This window comes from Notolepis coatsorum (assembly GCF_963971535.1).
Source record: "Notolepis coatsorum genome assembly, chromosome: 2".
NCBI lineage: Eukaryota > Metazoa > Chordata > Actinopteri > Aulopiformes > Paralepididae > Notolepis > Notolepis coatsorum.
Genome location: NC_140166.1, coordinates 61,783,283 through 61,809,037, shown reverse-complemented (window position 1 = coordinate 61,809,037; position 25,755 = coordinate 61,783,283). Strand labels below are relative to the sequence as shown.

The 25,755-nt window shown below is 43.5% G+C and overlaps 1 protein-coding gene across 1 annotated transcript; it reads left to right on the top strand.

The window, feature by feature from the left end:
* The first annotated feature begins 536 nt into the window (after positions 1-536).
* ist1 (IST1 factor associated with ESCRT-III) lies at positions 537-13,429 on the top strand. Its single transcript, XM_084308766.1, has 10 exons — positions 537-618; positions 1,829-1,927; positions 2,140-2,320; positions 4,826-4,913; positions 5,081-5,164; positions 5,786-5,896; positions 7,064-7,267; positions 8,034-8,144; positions 8,954-8,996; positions 11,300-13,429. The coding sequence occupies exons 2-10, from the start codon at positions 1,840-1,842 to the stop codon at positions 11,467-11,469; spliced, it is 1,080 nt and encodes a 359-aa protein (XP_084164892.1). The 5' UTR covers positions 537-618; positions 1,829-1,839; the 3' UTR covers positions 11,470-13,429.
* The last annotated feature ends 12,326 nt before the right edge of the window (positions 13,430-25,755 follow it).

The window sequence follows — 25,755 nt, the reverse complement described above, 5'->3', positions numbered from 1 at the left end:
AGACACATTAAGAGTTTAAATTGTATATAGGAACCAGTTTCTCAGGAACTCAGCATGTGTTTTTTTTACCATGCATATCTTGTGTCTTACCTATTTTTTTTCTATGTTTATTTTTTTCTATGCCTATTTTATTATTGTATTTTCCTCAATCAATGCGGGCAAGACCACCTGTATTATGCCCTGGTGGTATGTATGTGACAAATAAACCTTGATTCTTGAAGATGATGAACCAGCTGTGGACTCACTCACTGCTGCCATCTACTGGCTGGACTCACTGCTGCCATCTACTGGCTGGACTCACTGCTGCCATATATATATATATATATATATATATATATATATATATATATATATATATATATATATATATATATATATATATATATATATATATATATATATATATATGACTGCTGCCATCTACTGGCTGGACTCACTGCTGCCATCTACTGGCTGGACTCACTGCTGCCATCTACTGGCTGGACTCACTGAACAGGTTTGTGAAAACCCCCCGTGACGTCACGTTAGATCGCTACACGGAAGTGAAAGGAGAAACGCAGCAGCGCAGCAGCTGAACCCATAAGTCGCTGTTTACTTGGCTGAAGATAATAATAACAGGTAATGTGTTTGTCAAGATGTTTATTTATTTGATTATACAGACACGGGCTACATGCCGCAATTGTTTCATGTGTTCAAGTATGTAGTTGTTTAGCCAGACTAGCTAGCGTTGTTGTCTAGTAGCACCGACCTAAAGACAAGGCTAGCAGCAACAACAACTAGGCTGCTAGCTAACACAGGCTAACGTCCACTAGCTTCATGGCAGCCTCTCTGTTTCTTCTTCCACGGCTAACAACCAGGTCGTTACAACCAGAGATCAACTAACTAGCGAGAGAGAAACATTAATTTGGAGTCGGTAAATTAACGTTGTTCGTATCCAGGTGACATTGACGTTAGTTCGACATCGATACTCGCAAGTAGGTAACGTTAATAATGATGTAATATTAGTGCCAGTTAGCAAGATATGATAAGATGTCTGCAATCTGTTAATAAAGTTTTCAATCAATCACCCCACCACCTCGAATGTACAGTTTATTTCCCCTCAAATGTATAAACTCTCTTTTCAGACTCCTTTTGTATCACAAACAGTACGTGTATATGTGTAGTTCTGGTATGTCATAAATGTATAGATGTAGCAGTACTGTCTATCTGTATGTCATATATGTTATGATGAATTGAAAATGGGGGACCCTGATGTAAACAAGACGAACGTCTTTCTCTGGTCTGCAACCCATTAACTTGAGCCGTACTGTATTGTACCCATTCTGCAATCTGTTAAATAAAGTTTTCAATCAATCAATCAGGTGACATTATTGACGTTAGTTCGACATCGATACTCGCAAGTCTGTAACGTTCATGTAATATTGGTGCAAGTTGGCAAGCTAAGATGTCATGTTTTGGTTGTCAAACTTGTCATCATCATGTTGAATTCTGCCGTCTGCTGCTATGGGGCATGTTGTTGTGGCTCACATGACAACATGACTCACACAGGAGCGGCGGTGAAACAAGACAAAATGGGGGACCCTGATGATGTAAACGAGACGAAAGTCTTTCTCTGGTCTGCATCCCCTTAACAATTGTGTGTATTGAGCCATACTGGAGTGTATTGTACCCATTCTGCAATCTGTTAAATAAAGTTTTCATTCATTCACACACATGACGATGTAAAGCAGCGCATGTTGGTTTCGATGCTGTCATGTTTCCCGGTGGACCATAGTCGTAGTAGTAGGTAACGACTAATGAGTACTGTATGTCCTTATTATATCAACAGAGCTGTTCGTCATGTTGGGAGGAGGCTTCAAAGCAGAGCGGCTCAGAGTTAACCTCCGGCTGGTCATCAATCGACTCAAACTCTTGGAGAAAAAGAAAAGTGAGTCAACCTTCCGGCACAGTGCACTCTCTATTACTTACACCTTGCTCTACTACTCCGTCATCATTATTGATTTCTTCAACCTCGATTTATTGACCACGGGAAGTCAATGGGTTTAATATAGGACCCATCATTTGTCTGTCCCCATCCTCTTAATAATGGATGGATGCTGATGATGTCTCTCTTCCCTCATGCGCTGACCGCGAACGTAGCTGAACTGGCCCAGAAGGCAAGGAAGGAGATAGCCGACTACCTGTCCTCGGGGAAGGATGAGCGGGCGCGGATCCGCGTGGAACACATCATCCGAGAGGACTACCTGGTGGAGGCCATGGAGATCCTGGAGCTGTACTGTGACCTGCTGCTCGCACGCTTCGGCCTCATCCAGTCTATGAAGTGAGTGCACACGAGACAGTGGCCACAGTGTGGACTGATGTATTGTCAAGTCAAGTCAAGTCAAGAGTTTTAATTGTCACGGCATACAGGTATACAATGAAATGCGGCTGGTCTTGTTGTTGTTGTACTACTTGTGCATAGACCACCGCAACACTTCCGGGATTCTGAAATCATGGGAGAGAGAGAGCGGGGGGACTGAATGAATGAATATGGATGAGAGCCTACGTTTTTTTTTTGTTTCTTTATCAGTTGTCATACAGAATACTTGGCACGAAATGCTTCTTTCTGTTTTGCTCCTGAGAGTGTGCTAGATAATAAAAATATAGTATAAAATAATATAATATAAGTATAAAATAGAAAGTCAAGTACGTAAACAAGTGTAAACAACAACAATTTTCAATATACCTTTTTATACAGTATAAGTATATACAGTGCAGGTACAGTACAGTGTAGAAATGGTGAGGTATAGCTTAGCTTGTGGTGGTGAGGTGCAATAAGGAATGAGATTGATGTGCAAATGTCCTTACCAATAAATAAATATAAAGTGTGTTAGTGTCTAAAGTGGGTGCTACAGTGTGTTGTTTATTTAAAGTGCGTGTGGGTGTATTGATGGTTTGTTATTGTTCATTGAGCATCCTGATGGCCTGGGGATAGTCACTTTTCCGCACCTACTCCCGAACTACGCATGCGCAGATTGCCCACAGAGTCTAGGTTCATCAATCTGCGCATGCGTAGTTTGGGAGTAGGTGCGAAAAGGTGACTATAGCTCGGCCGAGAAAGTGCAGATCGACTTGGGACTGGGTCTTTCCTTGTTCAGGAGACTCAGGCGTATAAAAGTCTATTGGATCATGTCTCCAGCGCCCCCACAGCCGTAGCTACAACCACTTAATGTCAAGGCTCTCATCCACATTCATTCATTTTCTCCCCCCGCTCTCTCTCCTCCATGAGCTCAATGTAACGCGGAAGTGCAGTGGTCTATTGTAACATGTGTAAACCACCCATCCAGACTGTAAGGAACCATAGACAAAATACTTCCTTTTCACTAGGGCTGTACCGAATGTCATTTTTTAACATTCAAAGCTTCTATTGAAGTATTCGAACGAAGCTTCGAATGTCTGTCGTCATATTTTATGGCTTAATAAAGAAAACTAGGTTTTTAAATATATATTTTTTATTAAATCAACTTTCTTTAACACTTTCACTGCCCAAGCTTAATTCCTTATTAGTCCCTTGAATGCCCAGAACCACTTCAATGTTAGCGTCGTTAATATCGCCTAATCTATGTTTTAAATTATGGCTATGTGTCTAATCTGCCTGTCGCTTATCAAAGACTCATTTTCCAGTCAACATTGTCTTAGCAGATTGTTTTTTTATCGGTTCATTTCCGTGTTCTACCATTCTGAAAAGCACTCTGTTTCACGGAAAAAAGAAGAGATTCCCTGATAATAGCCTTTTCCTGGAATATTCTAGAACGTTGTCATTTTTCGGCCTATTTATGAATCGTTTTCAAATAAACGCTAGATTATCGATAGTATATGTGTACGTATGCACGCTCGTGGCGCGCGCTGAAAATCGCTTCTCCTATTTCCTGACGGCGCGCATAGTCAAACAGCCATATCACATAATCACATAAAAGCTTATATATCCGTGAAAACGGGTCTGATTATCCTTAGACTGGTAACATAGATTCCTTACCTGAGATCAGATGGTATCCAAATGGATTATTCCAAATTCCTGATCGCCATTCGAAAAAATCGCTCCTTTTATTGATCGACCGTGTATACTGTAAAACACATATTCCCCGCTGCTCTGAGAGTCCAGCATGAAGCTGGTAGTGAGTGAGAAGTAAAATGTGGAGTGCGTTTTTTTCCCCCAGAAAAGGGTGAATTACCACCTGGGAGACGATAGGGGGCGCTTTTTTCACATCTGAGCGCCTGAGGTAGCTGAATTTCCAACGGTAGACTCGGTTGATGAAATATGAAAATAAAAAAAGAGAACGAACGAATATTCTCGTGAGTGGGCATTCAACCCGCAGGGGGTAAACACGAGAAAACTCGTGGATGGCATTCAAAGTGTTAATGAATATAAATCAGTTTCGTCAACATAAATAATACAATATAAGGGCACGGTTGGTACGAAAGTGATGGTGACGTCTTGATGGAGCGCCGAGTGCCAAGCGGATGCAGATAGGCTACATCATTTATGATAAATGTTTTATTTACATTTTTATGACTAGTCATATAATATAATATTAGTGTAGCCTAATCTTTATCTGCAACTGTGAAGAAAACCCCCATTGGTTTAAACAGAATGAATAGACACAGAAAAAAAGAATTTTTATTTTATTTTTAATAAAATAAAAATGTTGATTTAAAATTCAAATGTCAACATTATGAACGAAGCTTCGAACTATTCAGTACAGCCCTACTTTTCACCTCTTACTCTCCATGTTTCACCGTATCCTTCCCCCTCACCCCCCCCCCCCCCCCCTCTCTCTCCCTGCAGGGAGCTGGACCCCGGCCTGCAGGAGGCCGTCTCCACCCTCATCTGGGCGGCTCCACGTCTGCAGTCGGAGGTGTCCGAGCTCAAGATAGTGAGTACAGTCTAGGGATGTCCGATATTATCGGCCTACCGATAATATAATAGTCCTAAACGAAGGCTACGCCCCCACTAGTCCAGTCTTGGTTTACTGTCTGTCACGTAGAGGTCATGTTCACTGGCCAACGTGTTCACAGCTTGATCTGCTTCTGCTTCTTCCAGGTGTCTGACCAGTTGTGTGCTAAATATAGCAAGGAGTACGGCAAGCTTTGCCGGACGAACCAGATCGGCACCGTCAATGACAGGGTAGGCATTTTCTTCAACGGCTCTCTTCTATGTCTAACTATGTATGAGTACTCTGTATGGCTGTCCTCTATTTAATGAAGTGTACGTTGTTTTTTTCTCTCCCAGGCACATTAATCAATATGTTCAGTTTCCACATCAATGTAAATGTGCCAGAATTAGCTAATGAGCTAGTCTTCATCTGTAGTCCCTGCCTACCATGCATGTCTTTATGGTGTGGGGAGGAAACCGGAGCACCTGGAGGAAACCCACGCGAACACAGGGAGAGAACTCCACACAGAAAGGCTGGGGTCTTAGTCAACACAGTCATAGGATTTTTGTTGACTATATGAATAGTCCATTTAATCAACAGACATTATTGTTCCCTTAAAAATGTATGGTATTCAGGAGGACCTCTTTAATTCTAGTTCTTATTAAAGACGAAAGTATATTTGTGAACATTACTGTAATGCCAGAAACATGCTCATCATCTTCCAGGAAATAACTCAAACGGGACCAAAATGGGCGATTTTAGACAAAGGGACGGCCCTAGTATTCTGCCTAGGAATCTCGCGTCTGTGTGTCACCTCCTTTCTCTTCCCTCTCCAGCTGATGTGTGTCACCTCCTTTCTCTTCCCCCTCCAGCTGATGCACAAACTGAGCGTGGAGGCCCCTCCTAAGATCTTAGTGGAGCGCTACCTGATCGAGATCGCTAAGAACTACAACGTGCCGTACGAGCCCGACGCCATGGTCAGGGTGAGGAGCCTCTAAGACCAGTGACTTCTCTCTGCTTTAGATTAGATTAGATTGTACTTTATTGTCATCATATTGGCATACAATGAGATTTGGGACTTAAAGTGCAGTAATAAAATCACACATGTAATAAAAGAGAAACATAAAATACTATACAAGAAACATTAAATACTATACAAGAAACATAAAATACTCTACAGAAACATAAAATACTATACAATAAGACAATGTTCCAATACTGTACAATATACAAAATAACAACAATATACAAAAAAAAAACAATACACAATAACAATCACAGTGTCAGACGGTAGTGGGTGGGTATTGCACTGTGGATGTTGCACTTGAGGGGTAGGATGTTGCACAGTGTGGGAGGAGGGGGACAGGGTGAATTATTAGTGCATGTTAGAGTACTTCCCATCTGTCGGGCACACTCTCTTATCTAATGACGCTTTTCTCTGTCTTTTTCTGCCCGACCCTCTCAGCCCTTTTTTAGTTATGCATGTTTTTGAATCCATCTGTTTATTTGGGCACCTTGTGTAATCGCTGATCTCGTGAAGCCACACCTCGGTCTCTCCTCCACAGGCCTGGAGAGATTCCTGTCTGAAAGAGTGGGCAGGACTGTGGGTCTAAATCTTATTGGACGGAGCGGGGCAGAAAGAAACGGCAAAGGGCCTCCACTGAGGCGCGTGTTTGTGCACATAGAGTAGGGCTGCACGATTCTTGCTAAAATGTGAATCACGATTTTTCTCTCTAAGAATTGAGATCATGATTCTCTTGCACGATTCATTTAAAAAAAGTAAAGTAAATACAAAAAAAATTAAAGAATTTTTATAATTTGAGTAAAAAAAAATACTAAAATCAACAATTTAGAAATGAGATCGCACAGGTCTATGAATCGAGATCGCGATTTTTTTTCCGATTAATTGCGCAGCCCTAACGTAGAGCATTTATTACAATGGGATTTGAACCCAGAAACAAACACATTGATGCCAAACTGCTCCCATTGGCTCCCAGTTGACCCACTTCCTGACGCAGGAATCTCCCCGGACCTCTTTTTGGAGAGCTCGAGGCGTGGCCAGTGAGATGATGTAATTACAGAGGGCCTCCCCCGCAACTGCATTGGTTGTTTTTTTCTTTTTTCCCCGTCCCTCCCTCATCCCCTGACAGCCCGAGGTGTGTCCCGGCGAGGAGGCGGACCTGATTGATGTGGACACCGACAACAAGCGGTTTGGAGGAGGTGGAGGAGGAGGAGGAGGAGGAGGTGGTGGAGGAGGAGGAGGAGGAGGTGGTGGGTTCACCTACCCTGGTGGTGCTATGCCCACGCCCATGCACATGCCATCAGCTTTCAACTATCCAGCTCCCAAAGGCGCAGTAAGACATTTAGCCTGTTTTTAAATCCTCAGCCATACAGTGTGTGTAGTACCTGCTGATCAGTGTGTGTGTGTGTGTAGTACCTGCTGATCAGTGTCTAGTACCTGCTGATCAGTGTGTGTGTGTGTGTGTAGTACCTGCTGATCAGTGTCTAGTACCTGCTGATCAGTGTGTGTGTGTGTAGTACCTGCTGATCAGTGTCTAGTACCTGCTGATCAGTGTGTGTGTAGTACCTGCTGATCAGTGTCTAGTACCTGCTGATCAGTGTCTAGTACCTGCTGATCAGTGTCTAGTACCTGCTGATCAGTGTGTGTGTGTGTAGTACCTGCTGATCAGTGTCTAGTACCTGCTGATCAGTGTCTAGTACCTGCTGATCAGTGTCTAGTACCTGCTGATCAGTGTGTAGTACCTGCTGATCAGTGTCTAGTACCTGCTGATCAGTGTCTAGTACCTGCTGATCAGTGTCTAGTACCTGCTGATCAGTGTCTAGTACCTGCTGATCAGTGTGTGTGTGTGTAGTACCTGCTGATCAGTGTCTAGTACCTGCTGATCAGTGTCTAGTACCTGCTGATCAGTGTCTAGTACCTGCTGATCAGTGTGTAGTACCTGCTGATCAGTGTCTAGTACCTGCTGATCAGTGTCTAGTACCTGCTGATCAGTGTGTAGTACCTGCTGATCAGTGTGTATTGACTATTGATCAGTGTGTATTACCTGCTGATCAGCGTGAAGTGCTCTGCTTGTGCCTGACCAAAATGTCGTCCCCCAGGGCCACTTCAACCCCCCCGTCGGGACCTACGGCGGCTTCAACGCCTTCCAGGACCCCATGGGAGGAGGGGGGCCGCCTCAGCTGCCCAGCTGCCCCCCCACCTACGAGTCTGTAAGTGACCCACCCCCCCGCTGCTGACGAGAGACGGACTTGACGGACAGGGCAGGGCACCACTCAGGGAAGAGCAGTCCGTTTTTAGTTTGCTTGTGATCTCTCTCACCTTTTCCTCTGCAATTTTTTTTTTTAGAGAGTCGTGGAGTGTTAGAGCGTGAATAGATATACACAACTGTAGCTGGTGTGAACTGCTAATGGCTACTACTAACCACCTACTAACCACGGTGCGCAGATCGAAGAACAGAGTAGACTGCACATGCTCGGGAGGACATCATGTTTTTCCCCCCCACATAATGATGGTATAGTATGATGAGAGCTAGTTTAGATGAATCCTGTTTTTGCTTCCTTCCTTGTGACTCACCACTTAACCTTGAAGGTGATGGATTTCCTAGGAATGCATTGCATTCGGTGCAGTTCTTTCACTGACCTTTCCCACTACCAATCACGTGAAGCGGTGTTGAGCTTTGGCAGAACCACGATTATGATACGATTTGCCTTTTTTAATCTTATTTGAGCATGAAGATCTGCTCTGTCTCCATTCGCTGAGGACTGCATATCGTGGTGGCTATATACAGGTTCTACCAAAGTTCAACATTGCTTTAAAAGGAACACTGCAATATTATGGGAAATGCACTTACCGTCTATCTATCTTGTTTGACTCTGGATAAGACTGTAATCGCATTTCCCGTAATGTCGGCGTGTACTTTTTTTAAACGGCACATGGTTTGACTTACAATACTAACGTGTTCACTAGTACGATTTTCATGATGAGGATGGGACGGCCCTGACATGTCTGTGTGTTTCAGATTGATGACATGATGAAATCCTCTGTTTCCTCTCAGTCCCTGGGTGAGTTCAAAGTTCAAATGGTCACATGCTTAAAGGAACACGCCAAGATTTGGGGAAATTAGCTTACCGTCTTCTCCAGAGAGAGACGAGAAGATAGATACCAGTTTCCTCTCTCTGTGCGTTCAGTAAAAAGCTATCTGGCTGCACGTTAGCCTAGCTTAGCACAATGAATGGAAGCGGACATGGTCGGTTAGCCTTCGGGAGAGGTGTTAGTTGGACAATGCCTAGGCTCCCCGTCACTGTCCGCTTCCATTCATTGTGCTAAGCTAGGCTAACGTGCAGCCAGATAGCTTTCTACTGAACGCACACAGAGAGGAAACTGGTCTCTATCTTCTTGTCTCTCTCTCTGGAGAAGACGGTAAGCTAATTTCCCCAAATGTTGGCGTGTTCCTTTAACTTCAGTGATGATTCTCTAGGTTTTCCATGTGAACTGATAGTGATGCCTGTTCACTGTAATCTGTGTCTATGTTATCTATTTCATTCAGTAGCCATACTGGCTTAATCTTCCATTGCTCTGTTTGGCGTTTGCATATTTATCTGACCACATATATGCATCTCCCAAGTAGCTCTAATGAACCCTATCCGTTTCCCTAGCAACCTTTTTTATAAGCTTCTTATTGGGTTGTGTGTGTATAATATCTCATATTGAATCTTTTATTTTGATTTATTTAACATTTATTTAACCAGGCAGGTCAGTTAAGAACAAGTTCTTATGTACAATGATGGCCTGGCGAGAGGACAAAAGGGCCTCTCGAAGGGTAACGTGGAAAGGAAATGTAATAAAATAGAAAAGAGACAGAGAGGTGAGGGACATAATTAAAACACACATCAAACAAACAACCCAATAAAATGACAAGGTATGTAATACATGAGGCAGAACAGTCAAATTACAGTTAAACGGCAGCGTGACAGTTGCAGGTGTGTGTGTAAACAACTCTGCAATAGAGTCCTTAAAAGTAGTGTGGGATATTTGTGGATATCCTGAAGAAGAATGTTCTCAGTCAACCGAGGTTTGGATAATAACAAAGGTTTATTAACCAAACAGATAGAAATATACATAGTACATAGAGAGACTGGCTGAGGGGCTCTCCCCAGGTGATCAGCTGAAATGACCCAGGTAAAGACGACCAGGATTGTTCTCGGGTGGCGACTTATATAGTTAAAAGGGGGGGGGTGTGTGGTCCCATTTGATAGGTCAAATGGGGGGGGGATACAGGATTGGGGAGAGGAGGGGGGCACAGGATTGGGGAGAAAGGGGAGGGGAATGTCTTTACATGAGGGTAATATTATTCCACAGTTAATCACTTTTCTCTATTATAATGTGGGTGAGATTAATGTATTGGGGGATGTCTTTACATGAGAGAGTTGGGGAATCAATATATTATTCCACAGTTGCGAGGGGGATCAATGTGTCCTTTTGCGTCTCGTTCCAACTGCTGGGAGCAGCAAATTGTAAGGAGGATTAACCAAAGGAAGTTTTAACACGGGGAACATCTAGTGAGATATGGTGAGCAGCTCTGGTGTTAAAGGGAGTAATAATAATAATAATAATAATAATAAACTTTATTTGTATAGCACCTTTCATACAGAAACTGCAGCTCAAAGTGCTTCACAACAGAAAAAAGACGGGCATAAAATGTTTTTCACATTAGGAACAGGCCACATTGATAAACAGAGTAAGATCAAAAGGCGGCTGGGTGGCGCAGCGGACATTGCGCTTGTCACCAACGCAAGAGACACCGGGTTCGAATCCGGCTGTTGGCGTTGCCTCCGGCTTGGGCCGAGTCGATGGGTGGTAATCTGGACGTTGTGGACAGCGACTCCTACAGGTCGGTTGGGGGACGCCTGCACAGCAGAGACAGGAAATAGCGGGGGTAGTGTGAGCCTCCCACACGTTACACCTCGCCAATGAGAGTCCGCGCTGGCAGGTGAAAAGATGCGACTGGCTGCCTCCTCCTGTACCGGAGTGGACACGTGATGCAAGGCTTCTATCCTCCCTACAACCGACCAGTGGGGGGCATATGCGAGCAACGTTCAGGGGAGGGGAGAATTGGAAACACGAAATTGGGATGGGAAAAAAATAAGGAGAAAAAGTAAAAAAAAAAAAAAAAAAAAAAAAAGATCAAATAGACAGAGTAAAATAGTGCAATAAAATAGTGGGATAGAATAGATAAAATAATTATTTTTACAGTGCAATAAAATAGTTCCGGATTACTAGTAAATGACAACTTTGAGTGTATCACATGATGAGGAGGAGTCGGACCGTGACGGCCCCCCCCTCCCTCTGTCTCCCCTCTCTCCAGGCCCCGGCCCCTCGTCTCAGATCTATGACAACAACGCTCTGCCCGAGCTGCCCTCTGTGCCCGACACGCTCCCCAGCTCGTCCTTCGGCGGGCCGTCCGCCTCCTCCTCCGACGACATCGACTTCGACGACCTGTCGCGGCGCTTCGAAGAGCTGAAGAAGAAGACCTAAGAGTCGCTAGTCGGAATGCTCCCCTCGTTCGGTACGCGCACCACTACTACCCCCCCCCCGCGCGCGCGCGACGTCGCCTCTACGAGCCCAACACCGGGGAATGGAAATGTTTTAAAAACCCTTTCACTACCAAATGGTTAACCCTTTCACTGCGACAATACAGAAGGTTGACCCTTTCACTAGCACACTACAGAAGGGTAACCCTTTCACTACCAAGGTTTCTTTCACTGTAAAGGTTAACCTTCTGTAGTGTGCTAGTGAAAGGGTTAAAGCTCTGAATCAGATAATGGATCCCCCCCCCCATTCTACACAGTGTCTCTTTCCTCACTCCAATCTCGTGTAGATGTTAAACCTTTTACCTCATTCAGACAAATGTGGCGCTAGCTCTCGCTAAAGGGTTGTGGGGCTTGTTGCTCGCTCGACACTATTTAATCTTTTAGAAATCACAGTGACTGTATTGGCAGGCAGTGTGCATTTTAACAGCATAATTTCTAACGAGAAGTGACAGAACGGGGGTCTTTTCTACAAGCACTTTGGATGTATTATTATGGCCCCCGACTTCTTTTATTTAAGGAAAATATGGCAATTCTTACTGTTTTGAATTAATACCACAGATCTTAGAATCAGTTTCTGTTATGGTTGTATTCCCCTTTTTTTTCTTTCTCCGTTGTAACTTACTTGTTAGACTAATAACCAGCTGATTTATTAACAGTCTGAACGTTGTCACTCGTCATTTTCCATGGAGCGGGAAGATAGTTGAGATTTACATGCCTTGGTTCCCCTTTGCCGCACGTTATTGTGTCACCGCCGGTCTCACCCCGGCCTGCTAACCGGTCAAACCGGTCCGCCTGGCCCTGCCAGTTCAGATGGGAAGTCTGTAAGTAAGGCATTCAAACCTGGTCTGCTCCCCCAGATGAGTTCCTAGGTGAGGCACCATAGCCGTGGGCCAGAGCGGGGGGCACGGACACTCTCCTGGGTTAAGAAAGGCACACATTCAGTCCTCAGCCACAGTCACACACAGCCTTGTATCCGGGGGACATATTGATAGGGGGGGCGGGGGAGATAGTGCAACACTCCATTTCTCTCTGAGGCCCAATTAGAGAGCATTCACTGAGGTCACACTCCATAGTGCCGTCTCCCCTATGGTAAAAAACATTCACTGAATATTTTGCCTAATTGTCATGTCTTCTAAAAAAGAGTGAATGCAGCCCCCCTGAAGCGCTGCCTATCAAAAGTTGTTCTACGACATATCTGTTACAGAGGGGAAGGGAGGTTGTCGACGTGGGTCACTAACTGGAACTGATTACTGTGGGGAAATGGAAATATGTAATATATTATACAATGCTATATAGACCTATTTGCAAGAATGATTGTTTGAATTGCACAGCGGAAATGATTTTGGTGGTAGGCAGGTGTCGGCGCAGTTATTGTATTGTATATGGTTTTCTCCCAATAAAGCTTTTTATTATTTTTTCTCCTTCCTCTTTTGAATGTGGGTTTTGGTTTCGCCACATACTTGTCTGTCTGTTCATTATGATGGAACCCGTTCTGTACATTTGGCAAGAGTGCATGAAGTAGCTGCAGACCAAATATTCAGTCTGTATGAAACCACTTGGTAACCTACAGTCATTTTGATTGATTTGATTATTTCCCCCGAATGTACAAGCTTTGTTCTTGACCCTGTGTGATGATGATGAAGGTCGCGTGTGATCTCTCTCTGTGTGATGATGAAGGTCGGGTGTGATCTCTGCATGTGTGTCATATGCAGTATGTACATTACACTGTGTTTGCCTTAGTCGCCATCGCTTTCCCATCGGAGGCCTTGTCCATCCGTATTGGGAGAACATGCTGTACATGTCTTACCTTTCAAGTCCGGATTCGTGTAACATTCATGTATACTGTATCTCACTTTGATTTCCTTTTCATTATAAACAAATCAATTAAAAAGCACTTGTTTAAATTCGTTTTTTTTTTATGCTAGGAGAATGGTTAAATGAGTTGTGTTTTTATACTAGGAGAATGTTTAAATGAGTTGTGTTTATATGCTAGGAGAATGGTTAAATGAGTTGTGTTTTTATGCTAGGAGAATGTTTAAATGAGTTGTGTTTATAGTAGGAGAATGTTTAAATGAGTTGTGTTTTTATGCTAGGAGAATGGTTAAATGAGTTGTGTTTTTATGCTAGGAGAATGTTTAAATGAGTTGTGTTTTTATGCTAGGAGAATGGTTAAATGAGTTGTGTTTTTATGCTAGGAGAATGGCGTGTATGCTTTCCGCAACACAGTTGCCAGGCAGGAATACTAAACTCCAGTTAACCTAATTTATACAAATGGAAGTATTGATTTTGCCGTAACGAATCATTAAAAAAAGATACCGTTAACTGGAATATGTTGTTTCTTTACACATATGTTGGATTATGTAATTGGTTTGTCATGACAAACCAATAAAAAATCGTGAATTACATGCATCATTGTTTACAATGAACGGTGGGGCTAATCGAAAGGACTGGACACGGACAAGTTAAACAGCAATCAATTAATTTAATATAACAGTCCGGTTCTGTGTTTGTTGGTGTCTGTAGATTGTTGGTGAACAACTAACTTTAGGTTAGTTTAACTTGTCCGTGTCCAGTCCTTTCGATTAGCCCCACCATTCATTGTAAACAATGATGCATGTAATTCGTGATTTTTTTATTGGTTTGTCATGACAAACCAATTACATAATCCAACATATGTGTAAAGAAACAACATATTCCAGTTAACGGTATCTTTTTTTAATGATTCGTTACGGCGAAATCAATACTTCCATTTGTATAAATTAGGTTAACTGGAGTTTAGTATTCCTGCCTGGCTGAGCGGCTCATGCGCGCACTCGGCCAATCAGAGCGCAAAACGGGAACGTGGAAACACAACTGCGTTGCGGAAAGCATACACGCGTCCAGCGTGGGGGTTATGGGGCCATTGGCCCTCCTAGGTGTGGGATGTGGCTATTGTGTTAATCAGACAAGGAATGTAGGATTATAGAGCTAGATACTTCCACACTTTGCTATTTTTGGTTTACTCCACAACCCATAGGTAGGATGCTGTTAAAATAACCGATTGAATTTGTCAGTGTTAATATCACTGTACACACACTTTCCCCTCACATGTTCATCTCACTGGTGATTTCTTTGGTAGTTATTTTTTAGATATGTAATCAGATTACTGTGTTGTATACATACACTAACATTACATGCCATGTTTTTGTAATCTCATTGCTGATATTGTAAAACATTATTTCACAGCCTTGGTGATAGATGAGGTATTTTGGATAATCTGGGAGGGATTGGGAGAATCAACCAGTGCTGCACCAACCCGTCCTTGCATCACAAACGGAGAGGCTTTATCTTGAATAACGTTATCTCTGGACCGACCATCTCTCCATTGAAAATAAACAATATAAAGAGGTCAGTAGGAGGTCACTTACAATCATGATCTATTGCTGTGAGAATTTAAAGAATTGTATTCAAGTTTGATGAATAAATACTGTATATTGATTTCTGAAGCAGTGAGCCCACCTGCTACTGTTTGTCACCAAACATGAAATGTAATGACCTCAACTAGCCACTAGATGGTACTCTGATACACTTTTTGATAAGAGTTCAACTCAATAGGGGGCTGTAGCTGGGAATTAAAGCACTTCCACCCTGACATAAAGGCTACTAACGAACAACTTTCCTCACATTCAAATGACCCAAACCTTCTCTGTTCTCTAGTCTGGTTGTATCTCTAGCAGGCATCTTGTTAATATAGGGCCATTCATATAAAACCAAACACTTGATACCGATAAGATATTCCTTTATTGATCCCCTTGGGGAAATTCAGGATATAGCATACCATTGTTGGCCTACTTATGAGAAATTACAGTGGAATGAATGAATGAAAACTTTATTTAACAGATTGCAGAATGGGTACAAATACAATACAGTACGGCTCAATACACACAATTGGTAAGGGGATGCAGACCAGAGAAAGACGTTTGTCTTGTTTCAGGGTCCCCCATTTTCAATTCATAGTGGAAGTATGAAAGTGAATGAAAGTATGGATGCACCATGAAAATTAAGTATGGTACCGATAATAGCTTTTCTGTTATGTCCAATAACTGATATTTATCGATATGTGGTCTGCTCAAATGATGTCCTCTCTGTCTATGGTGTGCAGTCAGACTGAAATGTGCAATTCTGTCCGTCAAAGGTAAACGAAGAAACTAATAATACTTAGATACTACAGTTACTTTTAAAATAGTGTTGTTACTTTTTAGTAAAGACATTTATTTTAATGTTACTTGTCCTTTCGGACATGTTATGTTTTTGTAGGTTTTTATAGATTTTTGCTACCGGGCAGTCCGGTAGAGAGAGAGAGAGAGGAGGGATGGGAGATAGACCGGGGAAGACATTCGGCAAGGATCACCGGGTCCGGGAGTCGAACCCGGGTCGGCCGTGTTGCACCGTAGTGCTGTATGCGGTGCGCCACTTGGGCGCCCCAAAGACATTTCTTATAGCCCCCCCTGCAAGTATATCCCCAAGCTAAATAAGACTGTATTCTTAGCCAACATATCTGGTTAAAAAATTATTAAATAAATTATGCCAGAGAGGTACAGGTGTAGGTGAGTCATGGTGCCAGCTAAATCCCCGAAGCCTGTTTTTGGGATTCGAACTTCGTCAGGGCTTTTCGAACGAATGTTCGAACTTTTTTTTTGATTTTTTTTCTTTTTTTTTGTAACTTTTGTAACTTTTCTTTATCATAAATCGATCAATAGAGATCGTATTAGATCCCCAATTATCATATCATGGGAGGTGTACTTTGGCGCACGCCTCACATATCGGCATGTAACTCGAGAACCGCTGAACGGATTTTGTCACCTGAAAGGGCAATTGACAGGCAACAAATAGGGCTTTAATTATATCCATATATTGTATCAAAAGAAATGCACACCTGAGCCGCTAGAGGCCAGAAAAGTGGCGCGTCCTCATGAGGGCCCACATGTGGGCCCTTGGATGTTAAGAGGTTAATGTTTTTTTTTGTTTTTGCCAAGAGTAAAGACCATAACCCTATCAAAACAGCAGTCAAAGTGTATATTTTCATTTTTACCGATGTTTTGTACGATTTACCGAAAATAAGAATTTATCGAAAAGATGCTAATTATATCTCTTATCGTAAAACCGTGAGGAAATGACTAAATCCAGATTTAACCCTGCCATTGGAAAGAGGAGCCTTTTCCCTATCCATAGATATATCATAATAAGGTCAAGGTCAAGGTCAAATATGAATTTATAATTAAAATCGATTATCATTATTACTGTATCTACAAATCCTTCTGTTTAATCATCTTCCCTTTATTCATTTGCTTAGATTTTTTTGTACACATGATCTCAATAAGGTGGTGAATGAGCTCAGTGAGCTCATCTGCTTACCCCGCAGATTTAACATGGTGTTATTCACCGTCAAAGATGCACAAATAAATCATAATTTATATTCTCCTTTTCTTCATTACAATTTACTCAAGCCTAGTAACAGACACAATATTTCTGACACTGGGAATACATACCCCCAGGTCCCTAGATGTTCCTAGATACCAAGAACATGCAAATTGACCTTGTAGAAGTGGAGCAATCTTCCATTTACTTAGGCATGTACCTTTAGGCGAAATTTCTGAAAAAAGTCTACAGATTAACAGGTTAATTGAATTAACTTAAACTAGAAAAGTAAATACAAACTAAATTAACAATGTAACTTACAGTTTATAGAAGGACAGTTTCCTTCTGAAGCACAACTTAATGCCTCATCCTTCCAGTTGGGACCATTTGTCACATAGTGAGAGCTCCACAGCTCAAGCAAACCCCCACAGGGCTTGTATTTTGGTTTTGCACTTCTCGTTCTTTGTTATGCTATTGGTATCCTATTATTATGCAAAGACTAGGTGATAGATAAGTGCCGGTACACACACGAAATTGAAGCAGTTAATGGTGTCGTTTGCAAACATTGTAAAATGAACCTGTATTTTCAGTTACGGTGGGATATAGGAACGTTAGAAAGATCATTTTCCGTCAGACACAAACATTGTCATCACAAGCGGAAGAAATATTCACACAAAGTGGCACGAGACACAGCACTGTGATAGCAGTGAACCACCCATTTCTACACTGTACTGTATCTGCATTGTATAGACTGTACATATACTGTATATATGTATATTGAAATTTTTTGTTTTGTTTACACTTGTTTACGTACTTGACTTTCTATTTTATACTTATTATACTATTTTATCTAGCACACTCTCAGGAGCAAAACAGAAAGAAGCATTTCATGCAAAAGTATTCTGTATTTCTGTATGACAACTAATAAAGAAACTTGAACTTGAACTTGAACCCAGTACTCGCCTGCCTAGAGAGCATTAGGCACTGTGTCCACAGAAAGCGTTTTTTGAGCTGCCATCGCCTTTCTGCCATTCATTTCTATGGTAAAGACACGCTCTGGGCGCCTCGAGTAGGAAATTGTTCAACATGTGGAGAGGAGCACCGCTCATCAATGTCCGACCGACCAATCAAAATCGAGGAAGTGGCGGGACTAAAAAGGTCAACAAACATGGCAGAGGAGAGGCTGATTCTTGCGGTGTCTGACAACCGAGTAATAATATACAACCTAACACGCAGATGGCGCAACAATAAGTGCTCCCTCCGCTTTGGAAGCGATCTGGGCATTCATATTTTTGATATCCAAATCGCTCGGTCTTGAAAAAAAAAAAACGCTTTCTGTGGACGCAGCTCCTTAGGAATTCCCTTCACATACACATGCCTTCTCTATTTAAACGACCACATCAAACAAGAGGTGGACGCGGGCAAATACTGCGGCATGGTCATGCTGGACCTACAAAAGGCCTTCGACACTGTCAATCACACCATTCTGATTGACAAGCTAAAAGCAATTGGTTTTGATAGTCTATCAGTGAGCTGGATGCAATCCTACCTGGAGGGGAGAGAGCAGATGGTGGAGGTAAACGGTACCCTATCCCCCCCCCCTCACAGTAAGCTGTGGTGTTCCACAAGGAAGCATACTAGGTCCGCTACTGTTCCTAATTTATGCAAATGACATGTCGTCAGCTTGTGACTGCAACTTGTTCCTGTTTGCGGACGACTCAGCCCTGCTGGTCTCTGACAAGAACAAGTTACAGGTTGAAAAAACCCTCAGCTCAGAACTAGGCAAAATCTGCATATGGCTCGCTGATAACAAACTATCATTACACATGGGCAAAACAGAGTCCATTCTCTTCGGTTCAAATAACAAACTCAGCAAGACCGACGGCTTCTCAGTTACAGTGGGTGACAATATTGTCACAAGGAAAGAAGATATTACCTACCTGGGTTCCATCCTAGAGGCAAATCTTTCCTGTGACAAAATGGCATCCAATGTAATAAAAAAAGTCAACCAACGAACTCGATTCTTGTACCGGATCTCCTCTCTGGTAAACAAGAATACCTTGAAGACTCTAACAGGAGCACTCATTCAAGGGTACTACGACTATGCTTGCACCTCATGGTACCAAAGCACCTCAAAGGCGCTAAAAACAAAATTACAAACATCTCAAAACAAACTGGTCAGACTACTGCTTGACCTTACTCCTAGAACCCACCTCACCCCTGCCCACTTTGACAACCTAGGATGGCTTAGAGTAGACGACAGAGTACAGCAACTTGCAATGGGCCTGGTCTACAAGATACACTACACGACCAAGGTACCCATGTACATGACAAAATACTTCCCAAAGGTCAGTGAATACCACGATCACAACACCAGAGGGAGCTCCACAAATCATGTTAAACCCAGATTCGGCTCAAACAAGGGACTAAACACGTTTCGCAATTATGCCACATCAATGTGGAACGCCCTACCCAAAGCTGTAAAGGAATGTGAATCACTACCCACTTTCAAAAACACTCTCAAAAAACACCTAAGGGAGACTGCAACTCGAAACTGGCCCCTGTAAATGTCCGAACACAACCCCCTCCAATGTACAGTAAATTACCAAGTATGGTCTTGTCAATAATCCAATGTACAGTTTTGTTTGTACAGTTGTACAGTGTCCCCGACCCACCCCTCCTACCCAACCCCCCCCCCACTCCTACCCAACCCCCCCCCCCCCCCCACCTCCAATGTACAGTCCCCCCCCACCCCCACCTACCCAATCCAATGTACAGTTTCTACGTCAAATGTATATACTCTTTTTTTTCTTTTTCTGGACTCTTTTGGTATCACAAACAGTACTGTAATTGCAAATCTGGTATGTCATAAATGTATAGATGTAGCAGTACTGTCTATCTGTATGTCATGTATGTCATATATGTTACGATGAATTGAAAATGGGGGACCCTGATGTAAACAAGACGAAAGTCTTTCTCTGGTCTGCATCCCCTTAACAATTGTATGTATTGAGCTGTACTGTACTGTACCCATTCTGCAATCTGTTAATAAAGTTTTCAATCAATCAATCAATACAAAACACTGGGCTATTTAACAGTACAGTCAGAGAGTAGGTCTCCTATAGTAGGATCGATGCAGTTGGATGGATAAAGAGGTGCAGGATGCCCCATCCTGCAGAGTGTCGTCAGTAGGCGTCCCTCCCGGAGTACAGTCTGCATCTGTACTGTTGTTCTGTTAAACGGATAAGAAAGGTCTGTTAGACACACAGTACTCTCCATCTCTCCCTCCCCTCCTCCCTCCCTCCCTCCCTCCCTCCCTCCCTCCCTCTCCAATTCGATTATATTCTAAACTGAAGCCCGCTAATGATTTGATATCACATGGGCCGCAGATGACACCAAAGATAATAAATGGAAAGGCAAGAAAAGCACAACTTTAAAAAAAAGGAAAAAAAAGACGGCTGTTACTTCGATAAAATAATAAATGTCTAGACCAGTTGTTCCCAAACCTCTCCTCGAGAGACACCCCAGACGTTCCATGTGTTTGTTCAATTACACCACCAGCAGCACACCTGATTCAACTAATAAAGGGCTAGTTAAGTTGAATCAGGTGTGCTGGTGGTGTCATTTAGAAAAGCTGGTCTCTCTTACCCAACAGCACCTCCTCCACCTCCTCGCTCTCCTCCACCGCCGCCGGCTTCAGCAGCAGGGCGAACAGGATGGCCACGCCTATTACCTGCAGGCAAACAAAAGCAGTGCTAACTTGACCCGTTCACCACCACGGCACCACCACTATGCAGACAGCGTTTCAATATCCATCATCCATCCTCAGTCAGTCAGACAGTGTTTCATATCTATCATCCATCCTGTCAGACAGACAGTGTTTCATATCTCTCATCCATCCTCAGTCAGTCAGACAGTGTTTCATATCTCTCATCCATCCTCAGTGTTTCATATCTCTCATCCATCCTCAGACAGACAGTGTTTCATATCTCTCATCCATCCTCAGTCAGACAGTGTTTCATATCTCTCATCCATCCTCAGTCAGACAGTGTTTCATATCTCTCATCCATCCTGTCAGACAGACAGCGTTTCATATCTATCATCCATCCTCAGTCAGAGAGTGTTTCATATCTCTCATCCATCCTCAGTCAGAGAGTGTTTCATATCTATCATCCATCCTCAGTCAGAGAGTGTTTCATATCTATCATCCATCCTCAGTCATTGATTGATTGAATGAAAACTTTATTTAACAGATAGCAGAATGGGTACAATACAGTATGGCTCAATGCACACAATTGTTAAGGGGATGCAGACCAGAGAAAGACTTTCGTCTTGTTTACATCAGGGTCCCCCATTTTCAATTCATCATGACATTTATGACATACACCAGGGGTTCCCAAACTTGTCAGGCCACGACCCCCAAATAACGGTGTCAGAGAGCCGCGACCCCCACTATTATAGGAGGTGAAATCTTATATTATTATTATTATTTATTTTATTTTTAATTTATTTTTATAAATGGAAATGTATGGTTGAAACATGCAAATGTTCAAACGCACACACACTAATAAGCATTGGAGGCTTTTAACCAGGGCCGGACTGGGGAAATCATTCAGGCCAGGAAATATAGTGCGAAATATAGCCCTCCACCAGGAAATGTTTTGTTACAAAGACTTAATTTCCTGCATTCTGGTGCAGGATTTTTTAAATGTGTACCCTTTAAATGCCATGTGTTTGTGATGGCATCACAAATTATTGTTAGAAAACAGGCTAGCATATGTGTGATTAACAACAACACTGATTTTGATGGATTTTCTGTTTTTTTGTAATGTCAGATTGAAAAAAATACAATCTTTTATTCAACTTCAGCCCTGATCACATATTCATTTTATAATTCTAACCCTTTAAATGCCAGTGTGTGTGATGGCATATATTTGCAATATATCAAATGCAAAGTAGATTTTTCTGGGGGGGTTATTACAGGCTAGCATGTGTCAATGATTAGCAATAAAAAAGAAATTGTAAGGGTCCCGCCTCCACCAATCACATGCGGCTCCCTTTGTGTGTGTGTGAGAGCAAGAGAGAGAGAGAGAGAGATAGTTCTCCAACTTGTGTGAGTTGCAGTGATCTCCTGGTTGTTCCCCACCTAGGTTATCTAACTATTGCGCTGCTGCAACTAGAAACACTGGCCTGGCCTGCTTCTAAGTTCAGTGGCCTGACTGCATAAAAAAAAAAAAAAAAAATGTTGGAATTATTATTATTTTTTGTAATCATCTGGCGACCCCCCCCGCAGCGGCTCGCGATTGGGAACCCCTGACATACACGACATACACGACATACAGATATACAGTGATAGCTGATCATCTTGACCTGATATTTCAAATATCTCCTGTTTCAAAGTATTATTGAGCAAAAGCTGAACTATTAACTAACAGATTATGACCACGTAATAATTGTTTCATACGGGCTAAAACAAATGCCTTGTGTGTCTTGTCCTCGATAGGGAATGAAATTGAAGAGAATGAAGATAACATAGAATATGTTATCCACAACCCATGCGTTGACATTTAACTATCAGCGGGAAAAGGCCAGCAATACACAACGGCGTTATGTATGGAACATGGTTAGTGTAACTGAGGGGTACAATTCCCTGACTGTATTGTTAGATATGATACTTACTACCACTACCTCTTGTACTTTAGACTCTGGCCACCCAGTACTAGGCATAAATAATTATGGTAAACACTCCCACGTAGATGAAACGATCCAACACAAATGTACCAAGTCGAAAGTCTGCGTTTAATAATAATTAATACATAGCAAAAGGTATGTAGAGCAATCACTTAATTACATTTATGATTTGAAATAGGATGCACTTTTATGGCAAATGAGTATTCGTTGGTATATCAATAGAGAACGTCCAATCTCTGGTGGCGCAGGCGGTAAATATACAACCTGGAATATTTAAGGAATAATAGCAATGATACTTTAATGATTATAGAACTGGATACACTAGGGGGGAATTCCGGTCGCTTGTAAGACAACTGGAGAAGGGGGGGGGGGGTAGAGTCTGGCTGTATCCGTCTGGCCGAGGGTATCCTGGGAGAACCCACGGTTGTGCGGCTCGGTGCCTCAGCGATCCTCGATCCACAGATGAAAGCAGTTGGACTCTCTGTGGGCCGGCTTCCTCCGGTCCACGATGGAGAGACGTGAAGCGACCTCGTCGTGTAGAGCGTCTCCTCACCTGTCGTCCTCTCCGGGGGGGGGGTTTTCCAACACACGGCAGTGTTGGTCTTTATCCATAGAATAATCACTGTATACAAAGCATAATCCGTGCCTGGGAAGGCGGGCTGTCGTCGGTAGAATAATCCGGTATGCAGGTCCACTCGCTCGTCGGCTCTGGGGCTCCTCGGGTGCAGCCTCACATGGGGTCGGCCACCCTGGATAAGCAGCCAGTTCTACCCGAAACGATGGGGGTACTGACTACGATAGTATTCTCACCGCACGAAGCACTACATATGAATAGACTATTATTAGCTTAATAGACTACGTCCAACTCGACGATATAGTGCCAAATATGACGATTCAAATATTAATATACACGATGTCTCAATACCGATGGTAGGCCGAACTTGGCCTTACTCCCACACGTGGCGTCGCGGGGAGGCTTTACGTCTGTCACTCTATTGGAGGGTAAGAAACTGGACTAAAAGGAAGTCCTACTTTAGTAGCGCAGTATATATACGCACTATGAACAAATAGTACCATTAGTGGTGCGGTAGCCAGATTCCTACGCGGAACTAGGACTTGTTCGTACATGTTGAGCGGTACGTTTGAACTGGGTCTGGGGGGTATGGCAGCCTGGCACCAAGGTCTCGACCAATAGTAGAATGGAGACTATTATGGGATGTTCAGTAGGCTAGAATGGATATTCAATGCATATTGTACAAGGAATATACAATGGATATCAGGGAATATTAGAGAATATACAAATACAATTAAATATATATATATAAATAAATATATATATTCGGTTTAATCTGGCCCTTCACAACAGCCACCCCCTGATTGGTCCCAGACCTAATCAGTTAAGCAGAGACAGATTAATCGCGTTGTCTATTTACACATAAGGGTTTGCTGTAGGGGTCAGTCAACTTCACAAAGTCATAGGGTTATAGGGTCATGGTCATCATCGATTGTGTCTGGGAGTCGGGGCAGTTCTATGAGCCTCGCCACGGGACGGGTGTAAGTGCGCCCCTGGACAAGCACTTCAGCTGCTCGGACCTTGCCGTCGGCACCGGTGATCACTTTGCTTATGCGGCCGGCCGGCCACATAGCTCTGGGCAGTGATTGATCAATAATCATGACGACTGTTCCTTCTGTCAAATTGTCTCTCTCCTTTACCCACTTCTGGCGGGTCTGTAGAGACGGTAGGTAGTGCAGTAGGAATGTCCTTTGTTGTGCACTCTCTATGGTAGTGCAATCATCTATGTTGGGGTCTGCGGAGATAACAGTGCTCAATCCACAGGACATAGGTTTCTTATTCTCAGCCTCCTCTTGACTTGCTTCCCTCGGGATAGGCGTGGGCCACTCTCCTTCCGGGAGCTTTAGGAATGCTGGGCCGTCACTGTAGACATTGCGACGGGTGAGGTCATCTAGGGGCATTCCCCGGGTGATGACGTCAGCTGGGTTCTGTTTTGTATCAACGTAGCGCCACTCTGTTTCTCCGGTTAACTCTTCGGTTAAGTCTTGAATCTCGGTGACTCTGACTCCCACGAAGACTTTGTACTTGCATGAGTCCGATTTGATCCAGGCGAGTACTGTCGTGGAATCTGACCACAGGATTGTTCTAGACACCGGTATGGTGAGCTCACGTTGGATGAGCGTGGCTAGGTGCGCTCCGGCTAGGGCTGCGCAGAGCTCTAGACGTGGGATAGATTGTTGCTTGCGTGGGGCTATTCTCGAGCGGGCGAGGACAAATGCTGTGTAGATCTCTCCCCCCTCTTCTTGGGCCCGCAAGTAGGCTACTGATCCGTATGCGACCTCTGAGGCGTCACTGAAGACGTGTAAGTCCATTTTACATGTCTCTGGCCTCACCGTGGGTGGGAAGTAGCTTCGGCGCATATTAACGCCTGGGAGTGAGTGGAGCTCCATCTCCCACTCTCTCCAGGTGGATGCAAGGTGTGCGGGAATGGGGTCGTCCCAGCCCTGGTCCTTGTCCCACAATGCTCGTACAATCATTTTTGCCCTGGTGGTGTACGGTAGAATACATCCTAGCGGGTCATATTGTCGGGCGAGTGTTGTGTACACACTCCGTCTGGTGGTCGGCGCCGCCGCCGGCCTTCCCTGCTCCGTAGTCAGGGGCTTGTGTCTGTAGTGAAGCGAATCTGTTTTGAATCGCCACACCAATCCCAGGGTCATCTCCTGGGCTTCTCCCGGGATTGTAGCCATCCAGGTCTCGCTGCTGGCTGCCTTGTCCTCGGAAGAGAGGCTGCGCAGTACTTGCGGATCGCTGCTGGCCCACTGCCTGAGATCAAAGCCGCCTTTGATCAATGAGGCGCGGAGTTTAATCAGGAGAGCCTCGGCTTCTTCCTGGGTTGAGAGGCTTTGTAGACAGTTGTCTACGTAGAAGCTGTTCTTTACGCTGTGTCGGACCTCTTCGTCCGCTGCTGGGTCCTCTGCTACATGTTTCTGTAGTGCAAATGTAGCACAGCAGGGGCTGCACGTCGTTCCGAAGGGGAGGACTTCCCATTGGTAGATGGCTGGGTGCTCATCTCCTGGCTTCTCTCTCCATAGGAACCGTAACAGGGGCTTGTCCTCCTCTACTAATCTC

What these genes read in the sequence shown, in the direction of transcription:
- ist1 (XM_084308766.1), top strand. Translation starts at nt 1,840, where the DNA reads ATGTTGGGAGGAGGCTTCAAAGCAGAGCGGCTCAGAGTTAACCTCCGG. An exon ending in TCGGCACCGTCAATGACAGG is followed by an intron (nt 5,165 to 5,785) that starts GTAGGCATTTTC and finishes TTCCCCCTCCAG; the next exon opens with CTGATGCACAAACTGAGCGT. An exon ending in TGTTTCCTCTCAGTCCCTGG is followed by an intron (nt 8,997 to 11,299) that starts GTGAGTTCAAAG and finishes CCCTCTCTCCAG; the next exon opens with GCCCCGGCCCCTCGTCTCAG.